The 13,445-nt window shown below is 40.7% G+C and overlaps 1 protein-coding gene across 1 annotated transcript in view; it reads right to left on the minus strand.

Annotated features, from left to right (window-relative positions):
* The window catches only part of CERS3 (ceramide synthase 3), a 101,317-nt gene that overhangs the window by 38,697 nt on the left and 49,175 nt on the right, over positions 1-13,445 (minus strand). Inside the window, exons 8-9 of the mRNA XM_049905704.1 lie at positions 12,002-12,108; positions 1,922-2,075 (exon numbers count right to left, since the gene is read on the minus strand). Coding sequence (XP_049761661.1) covers positions 1,922-2,075; positions 12,002-12,108 — 261 coding nt within the window. The remainder of the gene's footprint in view (positions 1-1,921; positions 2,076-12,001; positions 12,109-13,445) is intronic.

Consider the following 13,445-nt stretch of genomic DNA (forward strand, 5'->3'; position numbering starts at 1 on the left):
GAAAACTGACTTCTTAGTTGTTTCTCTAAGAACGTCAGCTCCCACCTCTACCCTTCCCCTCCCTCTGTGCTGCAAGTATGCCTTCGAATAGCATTCTTTAAAAGGAGGCTTTATGGCTTTGGAGAACTAAGCTGATTTCACGGCCAGTTTTGCCACTGCTATGGAAAACAGACTGCACATGCGAGCCAGCTGAAGTCATGTGAACTAAAAGAATTAGGGCTGCTGAGGCCTCCACTGCTGCTGTCAAACGGCAATTGGAAACAGCTTTTCCAAAGTATAGCATGAGAAATCAGGAATTTCTGTCCGCAGCTCCCCGGCCCTGCTAGGTTTTTCATCAGGCTTGGCACGACCCATTAGGAATCAGGAGTATGAAAATCGTGATGAAACAAGACAATCTTCTAGTTTCCCAAGCTTTACTCCCCCTGGATCCCTTCCAGGCCTGTAATTATTGTCACTCACCAGTTAATAAGAGGACAGTTTCTGCCTGGTGACAGGCGCTCCAGGAAGACTTGGCCCAATGGGAGCACAAGTTGAGTTCAGTGTCCTTCCCCACTCCAACCACTGGATGTGCAAATGGCCCAGCTACTAAAATCCTTAAACTTATCTCAATTACTTCAACTTTGTCTCTTAGAGGTAAAATAAAATTTCAGAGATCACAGAAAAAGTATTTAGAATTTTAATGGACTTGGAACCATTCAATGGAAGTTTTTTTTCTTGGCACTCCAACTTTAAGGAAAAGACTCAGATCACAAGAAAACAAGCTCATGTCAGTAATTAAGTTAAAAACAAACAGCTTTGAGGGTTTGCTTGCAATTACTCCAGATGTAACCCAATTTCCTCTGTCTAGATGTAGAAGCTCAGAGACAGAGGAAACTCCACAGGTCAATTACTAAAGTCTCCATTTCATTTGTTTACTCTTCAGTGATTTTTGAAACACATTTACTAAAGTAGGAAAATGGACTAATCAGAGAGTTGATAAAAAAATGAGCTTATCAGATTAATTACTAGCATACTTGTATACAAGCCAGTTGTTCTGATGATGATAAAATACTGTGTTATACATGGATGGTAATACCTGGAAGTGTGCCAAATTTCAACTTGGAGGGTCCTTAATTAAAACTCACTTTAAAGGCTCAACACAGACTCCATCTACTCTATAAAATTTTCCCTGGTTCCCTTGAGTCAGAATTTCCCTTTTCTTTTCTTTCATAGCAAGTTTCTGGGATCTCTGTTTAGGATAGGGCATTCTGTACAATAGAGTTCATTGCTAGCACGTAAATATTGCCCTGCTAGATGGGAGGTTGTTTCCCTAAGGCCAGTGATGGTGTCTTATTCAACTCTGTAATGCTCCTCTCACCCTGTTCTAGAGCTAAAGCCCAGAACTGAACTCAAAACAAAATAAAACAAATGGAAGACTTTCTATTCTCTAAAATGGATCACCAATTTGTTATTATTTAGGGAAGAAAATGTTTTCAGTTGACAAAATACAGCCAAATGATGGACGGTATTTTAGAGAATAGGAGAAAGCTCAGGGTTCACGTTATGTGCAAACTGGATGCTCAACAAAGGTAAACATAAGTCCTTGAAACATTACTCAACCATCAGCATAAAACTTGACCCAAACTCGAGCAAATATTGACTCATTAGGAAACTCTTTAGAAAATCGGCAATCCGTTTATGGATAAATAATTTTCAAAATAACTGGTCCTCTAAGTTAAACAATTTCTTAACAGCACTTTACAGACCTACTTTCTGAAAAATCTAGTGATACTTTAGAGAAATTTTTATCAATCATCATCATATCAAGAAAAGAAATTCTAGTTAAGCACGAATTAATTAGAATGTTCCCCCATCTGGCATCATCTTCAATCTGGCCACGAAGTCTACTTGTTATGGGCGGTACGACTTCGGCAGCCCTTACCTTTGTGAATATACATCTTTTGAGCATCTTCAGGATAAAAAAGCACCAGTAGAGGTGAAGGCCTTGCAGGACCATGAGCTGTAGGTTGAGGAAGACGTATGAAAAGAAAGGCTCAAGGTAGTACAGAGGCAGGATCAGTGTGCAATATAAAATCCTGGAAAGCCAAACAGATGAGAGAAAGTACTTGTGAATTTTCAGTGAGAAACATATACCTTTTCCTCCAAGGCACACAACATCTATTTCATTTCTGAGGATGTTCAGAAATTCTCAAAGAAAACAAAATTATCTTGTATATGATTGTTAACAAGCGACAAGAAAAAGTACAGTCTGCCTCCTGAGACAAAGTTAAAGTGAAAAGTAATTTTACTGCTCCTGCCTACGCTACAATGTTTCTGTGCCTCAGTTTCCTCCTTCCGACTCATAGCAACTTTATAGGACAGAGCAGAACTGCCCCATAGGGTTTCTAAGGAGCGCCTGCTGGATTTGAACTGCTGACCTTTTAGTTAGTAGCCATAGCTCTTAACCACTACAAGTCAGAACCGACTCGAAGGCAATGGGTTTTTTCTTTTCGGCTTCCTCTTTGCAAACAGAAGAGCGTACACTAACCCTACTCACCCTCCCAGGAGGGGGTGCTATGAAGAACAAATGAGATAATGCATGTGAACAAATCAGTTCACATGGAGTTATTATTGCCTTATGACACAATCTCATTTATTTGGCACCAAAGTTGAGTGGAGAACTCCACAAAAGTAAATTATCCAGTTAAAAGAAACTTTTAAAGAAGCAAAAATTTCATTATTACTTCCAATTCCTAAAGAGAATTGCACACTTTCCTAATTTTATAAGCAGACTCCTGGACAGTTTACATTGTACCAATGACCCAATACACACCGGGACTCCAGGCACTACTGCGGTATGAAGGGCTGGCTGTTCCTTTCCCAAACTTCATGCACTGCTATGATTTTAGAGTTTTTGTATAGATTTGTTCATAAGTATATTAGTTATAAAAATTATTTATTTATGTAAAATTGGAAAAATAAAGAAAATTGCCATAATCCTATCACTTTAAACAATTAATATTGTAATTTTGGGGTCTTACCTTCCAGTTTTTTCCTATACAGATTTAAATTTTTTTAATTTTTTAAAATTCACATACAGTAAAATTGTTTTTTGGAGTGCAGTTGGATGACACCAGTGTCTCGGTTAACGAGAGGAGCTCTGGTGGCACAGTACTTGAGTCCTTGGCATCCAACTGAAAGGTGGGGGGTTCGAACCTACCAGCCGCTCTGAGGGAGAAAAGACCTGGCGACCTGCTCCTGTGGAGATTACAGCCTAGGAAACCCCATGGGGCAGTTCTATTCTGTCATACAGGGTCACTACAGGTCGGAATCGACTCGATGGCAACAGGTTTGGTTTGGGTTTTTTCTTTCGTACATCATAATGCCTTTAAAATCCATCCAAGTTGCTGCGAATATCAGTAGCATGTTACTTTTTATTGCCGAGTAGTATTTTATTGTATGGATGTACCACAGTTTATCTATTCATCTGGTGAAGAGCACTGGGGTTGTTTCCAGTTCGGGGCAATTACGAACAGAACTGCTAGAAGGACTTAGGTACAGATTTTTGTATGAACATAGGTTTTTATTTCTCAAGGGTACATATGGAGGAGTGTGGGTCATATGGTAAATGTATCTTTAACTTTACAAGAAACTGAAAAATTGTTTTCCCGTGTGGCTGTTTTGCATTTCCACCAACAATGTATGAGAATGCCGGTTGTTCCAGGTCCTTGTCAGCACTTGGCATTATCCTATACAGATTTTTGCCACTGTGATGAACATAGCACTTGTATTATTTTATGTTCTTTTCCATTTAGCTTTAAATCAAAAATGTTTTATACTGTTAGAACAACTTGGTGCATATAGCTTTTCACAAATTGGAGATTATTTCTTTAGAAGTGTATATTCCTAAATGTGAGATTACTGTTTCAAGGTGTATAAACATATGAAAAGCTATTAAAACATTACCAAATTACTGTCCAAAATTATAACAATTTATAAGGACACCAGCAAGTTATAAAAGAAGAGTTTCATTCAAAACCAAGCCGTACTGAGTGAGTTTAAAATATTCTGATTTAAAAGAAAACAACTTCAATTTGCATTATTTCCAATGCCTTGACAGCCCCCTTATGTCAGCTTGTTATTAGGTACGGTCACGTTGTTTTCACTCATAGTGATCCCATGCAGGATGGCCCCATAAGGCTTTCTTGGCTGTAATCTTCACAGAAGCAGATCACCAGGTCTTTCTCCTGGTCGCAGGGGCTTCTCAGGGCTGGGATCCTGGGTCCAAAGGGTACACTCCACGCCTGGCTCTTCTTTCTTGGTGGTGGTGAGATCCTCCATCCCTGCCTCTGGGATGGCTCATTTTAAGCCTAGCATGATGGCTAAACTGACCAATCTCCTCATTAGGATTCCATACACTTTATTTGCATGGTCCCACCCCCACAAGGGTACCATGCACCTTATCCAGCAAGCAACTCATTTGCATAGCCGCACCCAACCCCCAAAACCGATAAATGACTGCTGTGGACTTGGATTGCAAAAATAGGCCTTTTCTCTATTTTCACTTTTGTTTACCACCTTAACTCTTTCAATCACTAGAGCTTAGATGGTTTGAACAAATTACATTGTTAGTATAAATAGTAGCTGGTTTTGCTGGGTTAGATAAGACAGCCACCAAAAAGTTGTATTTTTCTGATGAAAATTCAAAGTTTCTTGCTAATTGTAGGTGTTAGCATTGAACCTTTCCAGGATAACAAATACTGGTTCTACACCTGAGAGACTGTTTACCTGAGAGATGTCTTATATTTCAAAGTGACAGTGTAGGTGAAGAAAATTTAATACTTAGTGAAGGCAAATGATACCTGCTCTTAATCACCCAATTTAGTAATTGAATTTGAAACATATCTGTTTCAAGCGTCCTGTTTCTCATCTTGAATCTTCTATAACTAGAAGACCTGTTCTACTGTAAGCCTAGAAATAGCTTTTCATCTGAAAAATAAATGTGGGGTCTGAACACTTCACAACTGTTAATGACGTGAAAGACAAAGAAGGGCTGAGGAACTGTTCCAGACGGATGAGGACTACATGAAATATGTGACCCTGGACTGGGCCCAGTACCAGGGGCAAAAGCAATAAAGGGCAATGCTGGATCAAGTGACACAACTGGAATATAGATGGTGGATTGGTAGATTTTCTGAAATTGATCATTATATTGTGACTATGTAAGAGAATGTCCTTGTTCTTAGGAAATACACACTGAAGTATTTAGGGCTAAGAGGACATAATGTTTGCAACTTTCCAATGGTTCAGAAAGAAATGTATATACATATGCACGTGTGTAGGGAGAGAGAGAGTGAGGAAGGGAGAAAGAGAGAGACAGAGACACAGAGAGAGACAAGGACTGAATGACAGTAAATGGAAAAAAAAGCTAACTGGTAAATCTGGATAAAGGGTATTCATAGGGCTTCTCTGTAATATACTTGAAAATTTCCTGTAAGCTTGAAATTATTTAAATAAATAAATAGATGGATAGATAGGTAGATAAACCGAAAAACCAAACCTCTTGCTGTCGAGTTGGTTCTGACTTATAGCAACCCTATAGGACAGAGTAGAACTGCCCCATAGGATTGGCTAGAGGATTCAAACTGTCAACCTTTTGGTTAGCAGCTGAGTTCTTAACCACTGGACCACCAGGGCTCCAGATAGGTAGATAGATAAGACAAAATTACGAACAAGGTCCCTTATTCTACAATTCTGTAGTTTGGAGAAGGGCAAGCGTAGCTGTCCTTCATTAATTCATCAACAGTATAAAGAAGATGCCAAGCATGTGGGGCCTGAGGGAGGGAGTATCTCTGAGGGCACACTCCTGAATAAGACAGGAAGTACTCAGTCAGATTCATTTCCTACTGCATAAGGTGTGTAACTGGGAAGTCTAGTTCTAGGATACACATCCGAATGACAACTCAAGGGAGTGGCCCCAACTTCAACAGAGCCATTCCTGCACTGCATGGGCCTCTCCTTTCCTTTGCTGGCTACACAGAGGCTGCTGTGCCATCCCAGGAGGGCTGTGAGTGCTCTAGGACCCTGAAGCCAACTCTGGCACCATTAAACCCATGTTCTGTCCTCTACTCTTCACTCACAATCAAGACTACAGACCTTCTGGGGAAAGCAACCGCCATCATGTCCTCCTTCTTATCTTCTGCCTGTAAACATCAGTTAAGCGCACTGTTAGCTATTTTCAGCTTTTCCTTGTTTTTAACTGTCCACTCTCTGTTACCCAACCCAGTGCCGTCGAGTCGATTCCAACTCATAGTGACCCTATAGGACAGAGTAGAACTGCCCCATAGAGTTTTCAAGGAGCGCCTGGTGGATTCAAACTGCCAACCCTTTGATTAGCAGTCCTAGCACTTAACCACTACGCCACCAGGGTTTCCCACTCTCTGTTAGCCATTCCAAATATGGCCCATACAACTCCCTTTCACATGTGGACGTCCCAGGGTATCTTCTTTCTACACTGGATCATCAAAAGCTGACACGTGAGGTCCAATAAACCAGTGCTAGGAACAAAAATTTCCTCAGAGGTATGTTATTTATTTGAATATTATTCACAGTCAGAAATGTTTTATTTTTTCCTTTTAGGAACATCTGAAAAAACACAGTCCAGTATTAAGAGTCTTCAGATGCATGAATAAGGTGGTGGATACAAACATACTGCCACATGAGCTCCTTGCAGATAGGTACTCTGTCTTACTCATCCTTGCATTCCCCACAACATCTCCCTGTGGCAAGTTCAGGAAATGACGCAATGGGCCAGCCTTACCACCTGTAAGCATCAGCTGAAATAGACAGTCCAGGCTCCGGCTGCAAAATCAGCAAAACAGAGTGCTTCTTCCCTTCAGATCTACCAGCCTGGACTAAATAAGTAGCTGTTCTTATTATTTACGGAGGAAGACTGTCAACAGTCAGGGCAATGATTTACCTGACCCAAGGAAGGTCTTTCTAGCCTAGTGATGCTCTGGTGGTATTTGTATAATACTCAAGTAGACAGATACATTGCACATATGAAAAGCATTATCTTAAAACAACGGTTGGGAATACAATGTGGAAAACACAAGCCAGTGATTTAAATGCTTTTGAATAAAAATGCAAACAAATGAAGTTACCAGTCAATTAAATTAATGCAATTTGACCAATGCCAATTTTAATTTCTGCTAATTTGACAAAAGTAGCAATGCATGGAAAACTAATGTAATTAATTGACACTGAAAATCAGCTAAATAAGACACCCCAGAAATAGGCAGGAGGAAGGGAGAAGAGGGGTTACAGTTGCACAAATATGAAAGGGTTGGCTATTGGCCTCTATGAACAACTGCTTCCTTTGCCACAACCAGAAGAACTAAGTGGTACCTGGCTACCATTACTGAACACTTTGATCGAAGATTTTATAGAAGAATCCTGATCAAAAGTGGTAAAATACAGAACAGAATTTTAAGTTCTCATGGACTCTAGACTTTCTGGAGCCATGGAGGCTAGATGAACCCCTGAAAGTTTTGTCCCGAGATAACCTTTAGACCTTAAACCAAAAATACCCCCTGAAATCTTCTTAAAACTAAACAATAGTTTAGCATAACTAGTAAAGAAGGTCTGCCTTGAACACTGCGCTCTTTTAAGATCTATCTATATGGGATCAAACTGACAACAGCAACTCAAAAGATTAGATGAGAACCTTAGGAGGCAGTGAGTTTATGCTAATAGGGAAGGGTAAACTTGGAAAAGGAGGGTGAGAACGATCACACAGCTCGAAGAATGTGATCAGTGCCACTGAATTGTACATGTAGAAACTGCTGAATTGGCGTATGTTCCGCTGGGTATATTCTCAACAACAACAAAAATAAAATAAGTTATATAAAAAAGAAGCAATGGAACTGGGGATACAGGTCATAAAGGGGCTTACAGACAGTTTTGGTCAGAGTGAGATAGGGAGAAAAAAAAATATGAAAGGGAGACTCAGCAGGGAAAGCAGAAATGGTTGTGGCTGGGGGAAATGAAGAGCAATTAAGGAAAGGGAAAGACAAGTGTAATGTGCAAGCCCTCACTCTTATTCTCAGGGCTTCCAGACAAATCTCAGATTTGTCGGGTTTCTCCCCACCCCACCCGACCCTATAGCTTACCACAAAATGTGGAACAAGAGCAGTTGAAAAGGACAGAGGAACTAGATCACAAACTGCCTCCCACAGCATCTCTGAAATGTTTGAATTTTGAAACAGATTACCCGTGTCACCTTCCAATTTCATCTATTATCTCCACATTGGCTGGTTCATAGTAAACTCCCAGCAAATTTGGACTGAATAAAATACCCTTGAAAAATTAATCTACAGAGTTACAGTTTTAGACAGATGGCTGAGCCAGGCTACAATGAGGAACTAATTTTTCTTCTTTGGCACTATCAAGACGATTGTGTAACAACTTCGAGTTGATGGAAAGACTACGTAAGCCAGAGCCCCATAGCGCAACCGAAACGCGCTCCCTTTCTGAGTGAGTTGGTTTAGCATTATAATCTAGTGATTCCTCCAAAGACCACTGAAACCAACTTCACAGGAGGTTGATCGCACCACACACCTAATAGCTTGGTGAGGTTTTTCTCAACCTTCTATACAACGAGGCTCAGTCAACATCTGTACAAAAAAAAACTGATCAGCAAAAAACATTTTATGGTCAAGTCAGCTAATACTGGCTTATTAGCAATCCAGCTCCCTGAAGATAGCAAATAGTGGTATTGGCTGCCCTCTGCAGTGGCTGGTGGATTTAGTGAAGTAGTGAGATCGAGAAAATGCCAAATGTATGTAACTAATTCTCTGTGAAATCCGGAAATGTTGGCAAGAGGATGAGCTCTTAAATCTAGGATTTTACAAGTAGAGAGTGTATGGCAAAGTAACACACTATCTTCACAATCAGTGGGCCCCACGATGATGTTCCGTTGTATGCCAGGAGAGAGGAGGCTTGCGTGTTTATTTTGAGACACCGTGGGAAAATCTGAGGTGAATGTTATTCATTACTAATTTAAAAGTCAACCACAGCCGTAATACTATAGAAGAGCTTCTCAGAGAATTCCCTGGACTGAGAGCTACAATGATGTGTGCTTTTAAAATATGTCCGCAAATTCTTTGAAACTACTCCCATGAAGAACTGAGTCTGACCAATGCCAACCACTCTAACCAAGATACGATGGAGAGTCCCAGACAGAGCAGGAGAAAAATGTAGAACAAAATTCAAGTTCACAAAAAAGACCAGACTTACTGGTCTGATAGTGACTGTAGGAAGCAGCAAGACTATGACACCCAGACACACTTCTAACTCAGAGCTGAAGCCACTCCTGAAGTCCACCTTTCAGCCAAATATCAGGCAGGGCTATAAAACAAATGGAGCCCTGTGTGGCATAGTGGTTAAGAACTCAGGTGCTACCCAAAAGGTCGGCAGTTCAAATCCATCACCTGCTCCTTGAAAACCCTATGGGGTAGTTCTACTCTGTCCTAGAGAGGCGCTATGAGTCGGAACCGACTCTATGGCACCTAACAACAACAACAACATAAAACAAACAATAACATCCGTGAGGAATATCTCCTTAGATCAACCAAGTATACAAGACCAAATGGGCAACACCTGCCCAAAAGCAAACACGAGAAGGTTGAAGGGACCAGAAGACTAGACGAAAGGAAACCGGGAATCCAGGGTGGAAAGGGGGAGAGTGGTGACACATTGTGGGGATTGCGACCAATGTCACGAAAAAACTTGTGTATAAATTTTTGAATGAGAAACTAATTTGCTCTGTAAACTTTCACCTAAAGCACAATAAAATGTTAAAACAAAACAAAACAGTAGACAAATGGAGTCTAATTTTCCTTCCCTTGAATATGAGTTGGCCTTAATGACCTGGCTCCAATGAGGACAATGAGGTGGAAGTGACATCATGTGACTTCCAAAGCTAGTTTATAAAAGGAGAGAAGGCATCTGCCAGCTCTCACCTGTGAAGCCCTGTTGCTGTGCTATGAGGAGTCCCAGGCCAAGTGGAGGAGCCATGTGAAGGTGTTTCCACTAACAGGCCCAGCTGAGATTTCATCCAACAATCAGCATCAACCAGCTGATTTTATATGTACTATCTCAACTGCGTGAGGGAGCAAGCCTTCGAGAGCTGAGGCCAGTCAGCTCTCAAAACCATGAGACGTAATGGCAATAAATTCATGATGTTATTTTAAAAGAGAGGTCTGCAAACTCTGGCCCTCGGGTAAAATCTGGCCTGTGGCCTGTTTTTGTACAGCCTGTGAGCTAAGTATGGTTTTTATCTTTTTAAACAGTTGTAACAAAACAAAAGAAAGATAGCAACAGAGATTATATATGTCCCTCGAAACCTAAAATATTTATTCTATTTATGCAAAAAGTTTGCTCACCCCTGCTTTAAGCCACTAAGTTTTCATATGGTTTGGTATGCAGCAACAGATCACTGGGATAGATGGTACCTTTGGAACATAGTAAGAGGTCATTGGTGGGGAAATGCTGGATTCAGGGAGCCATGGAAGTCACACTGAAAAGCCTCTACCCAACTGTCATCTGCAAGTCAATACTTCTCCTATCAATAATTGCTATCGTACAATATTATAATTTTACAAACACCTTGCTCTGTCAAAGAAAAACGGATGTTAATGGGATTCAGTGACCAAGGAGAGTATCTGAAACATGTAACTTCAATTCAATTCTAGATTAAACTCCAAATTCTAAAATATTCATTAATAACTTCAATAATAATAGCTGATGTTACTGAGTCTTTACTATATACCAGATACTGTTCTAAGCTATTTTATATATATTACCTCAGTTAAACTTCATGTCAACCTTTATTTCCATTTTACAGATGAAAAAACTGAGGCACGGAGAGATAAGCTAGCCTGTCCAAGATCACACAGGTAGTAAGTATGGAGTCAGGACTGGGCAATCTGACTCTTGCATCCATCAACTCAACCACTGCTTCCCTCCAGAAAATGCCTGTCATAATCACGACACCATGTCATGGTTTAAAGAACGCTGCTGGCTTCCCTAGGGAGGGCAGCACCCACTGATCTCACTGGCCAGGCTTCCCTGGGTACCTGGGAATAGTCAAGAGGGCTGTCCATCCTAGGAATCAGGTGTGGAACCTGGGCCTCTATTCCTTTTCCTGGACAACAGCATTAATTTTTCTGTTGAGAGGATCTGAAGCTCCCAAAGTGGCCCCAAACTATGGTTGGTTATAAGCTGTTCTTTCCAAACCATCTAAGGCTTCCCCACATGTTTACTCTGGTTTCTGTCAATCAACACACAGAAAATGTACACTTGTCAAATGAATGGTTGTCATGGGAGACACAATAAAGGTTCTTCACGGTAAGCCCTGGCTAAACAAAATTAACAGACTGATCAAGAACCAATCAATATCCAAATGATATTCAAGTCACTGTTAGGACCAGTGATCATTGAGAATGTGTTGGGTGTCACGTTCTTCATTTATAAAGTGGGAATAATATACCTATCTTGAGATTTCTTGTGCAGGCTACAGCCACGATATGCAAAGGGTCTAATCCATTGTCTGGCATCCAATCAATGGTGGCTATAATTGTTGTATTTTAACAAAGAATATACCTCTCTTTTAGGGAGTTGAAGATTGGCCAATGACAGTTCGCTGAGTAACTAGGAAAACGGTTAATCGAAAGCGAGATCCACAACCATGCAACAGGACGTAGAGTCGGAGTTGCTGCTCATCCATTATCTCGGTTATACGTTTTCCATCTTCCTTTGTACTAAGTCTTTTCCACATCATTTTAATTACTTTTAAAATGGTTCCTTCACGTTATTTTCTTCAACTGAACTTGGCACAGATAACTAGCCATCAAAGTAAGGAAGGAAAAGGCAATGCTCTGATTTCAATAATAATCGAAGGCCACCTCAGCACATTTGTGAAAGGCCTGGCCAGACAGCAGCAATCACCTTGTCTACTCACCAGAAGGGAAAAATAATAAGGCGGCTGACGAAAAATACGGCAGAGAAGATGAAAAACAGGGCGTTACAGGTTTGTTTCCATCCGGCATAAGCAAACATTTTTGCAGACTAAAACAAAGAAAGAAACATCATTCAGATAATTAAAGCGATATTTGTATAAAATTTAAAAATAAATATTTATAAATGAAATTATATGATGTCTTGGATTTGCTTCAAAACAATCTGGGTAGGGGCTGGGGTGTGGATGAGAAATGGATGAAGCAAGATTGGCCATACCGGTAACTGCTGAAGCTCAATGGTGGCCCCACTGGCTCTGTTATACTATTTTCTTGATCTCTTTATATGTTTGAATTTTTCCATAACATAATGTTCAAAAGATATGTTCAAATGATTGTAGTGTTACTCCTGTCTTTCACAAGTGCTATAATTAACAGAGTTAATTTTAGCATGCATTTTATTTGGGGATTTATTTAATACTTCCATTTAACTGGGAGGAGAGCTGGACTGAAAAGAGGTCAGGATATGAGTGAAGTCCTGGGCCGGGCTGGGAATGTTCCCATCGAGGTGACTAATTTAAGGCACATGAGAGAGGAGGTAGAGTCAGGAGGCAACTGCCAGAGCCCCGCCCTGGTGAAATGAAGTTTCAAACACTATATTTTTCTGACTTATTTCATGCTAATCTATACTGCCCATAGTATCTGTGTAGAATAAAAAGGATTGAAGAAAAGGTTGTTTAACGTGGCATTAGTTGATGAGGCTTCTCTATTACATTATCCAGTGAGGGCCCAAGGCTGAATGTGAAAGTTTCCACTGGGGTGGGGGAAGCAGGTGAGGGATGGGTAGGAGTTGCTGGAGGGCAGATGGTCCCTCCAGATAACATGGCCTAGACCTGGGCAGTTTCAGAACTAAAATCAGCCTCAGAAGCGCAGGGCCCCTCAGGAATGAGAGGGCAATATATTTACACTTCAGGAAGGGTTCACATTCCATTCCTCATACTTCTCAGTACTTACCAAGGGAACGGCTTCCATTGCTGAGAGAAGGTTAGTATGCTGGGTAGGTGAGAAATGGGTGTGGGGGGAAGGGCCAGAAGTTTAGAGTGACTGGAATGGAATGGGTAGCTGTTTGAAAGGTCAGAGGCCAGGTTAGGGTGGTAAGCTAGAAGCTGCATAGGCATGAGAAGACAATTTCCTTAAGTCCACTTGTGAGGGCAAAAAATATACACAGTATTTTCTGGACTGTGTAATGATCAAATACCTGACAGTAACCCTTTTTCTTTGCTAAGTGTTAGTCAAGATGCTCCTAAAGTGTTAGGTCCTGGATCCAAAGTTGAGTATGCAGAAAAATTAGAGAAGATCAGGAAGATGTTTGAAGAAGGTAAAAGGTTGCCTATAAGGAAGAATGGTAGATGTTAAGGCTGTTTTCCTTTGTGAAGAAAAAGCTAAGAA

Source organism: Elephas maximus, chromosome 13, assembly GCF_024166365.1.
Source record: "Elephas maximus indicus isolate mEleMax1 chromosome 13, mEleMax1 primary haplotype, whole genome shotgun sequence".
NCBI lineage: Eukaryota > Metazoa > Chordata > Mammalia > Proboscidea > Elephantidae > Elephas > Elephas maximus.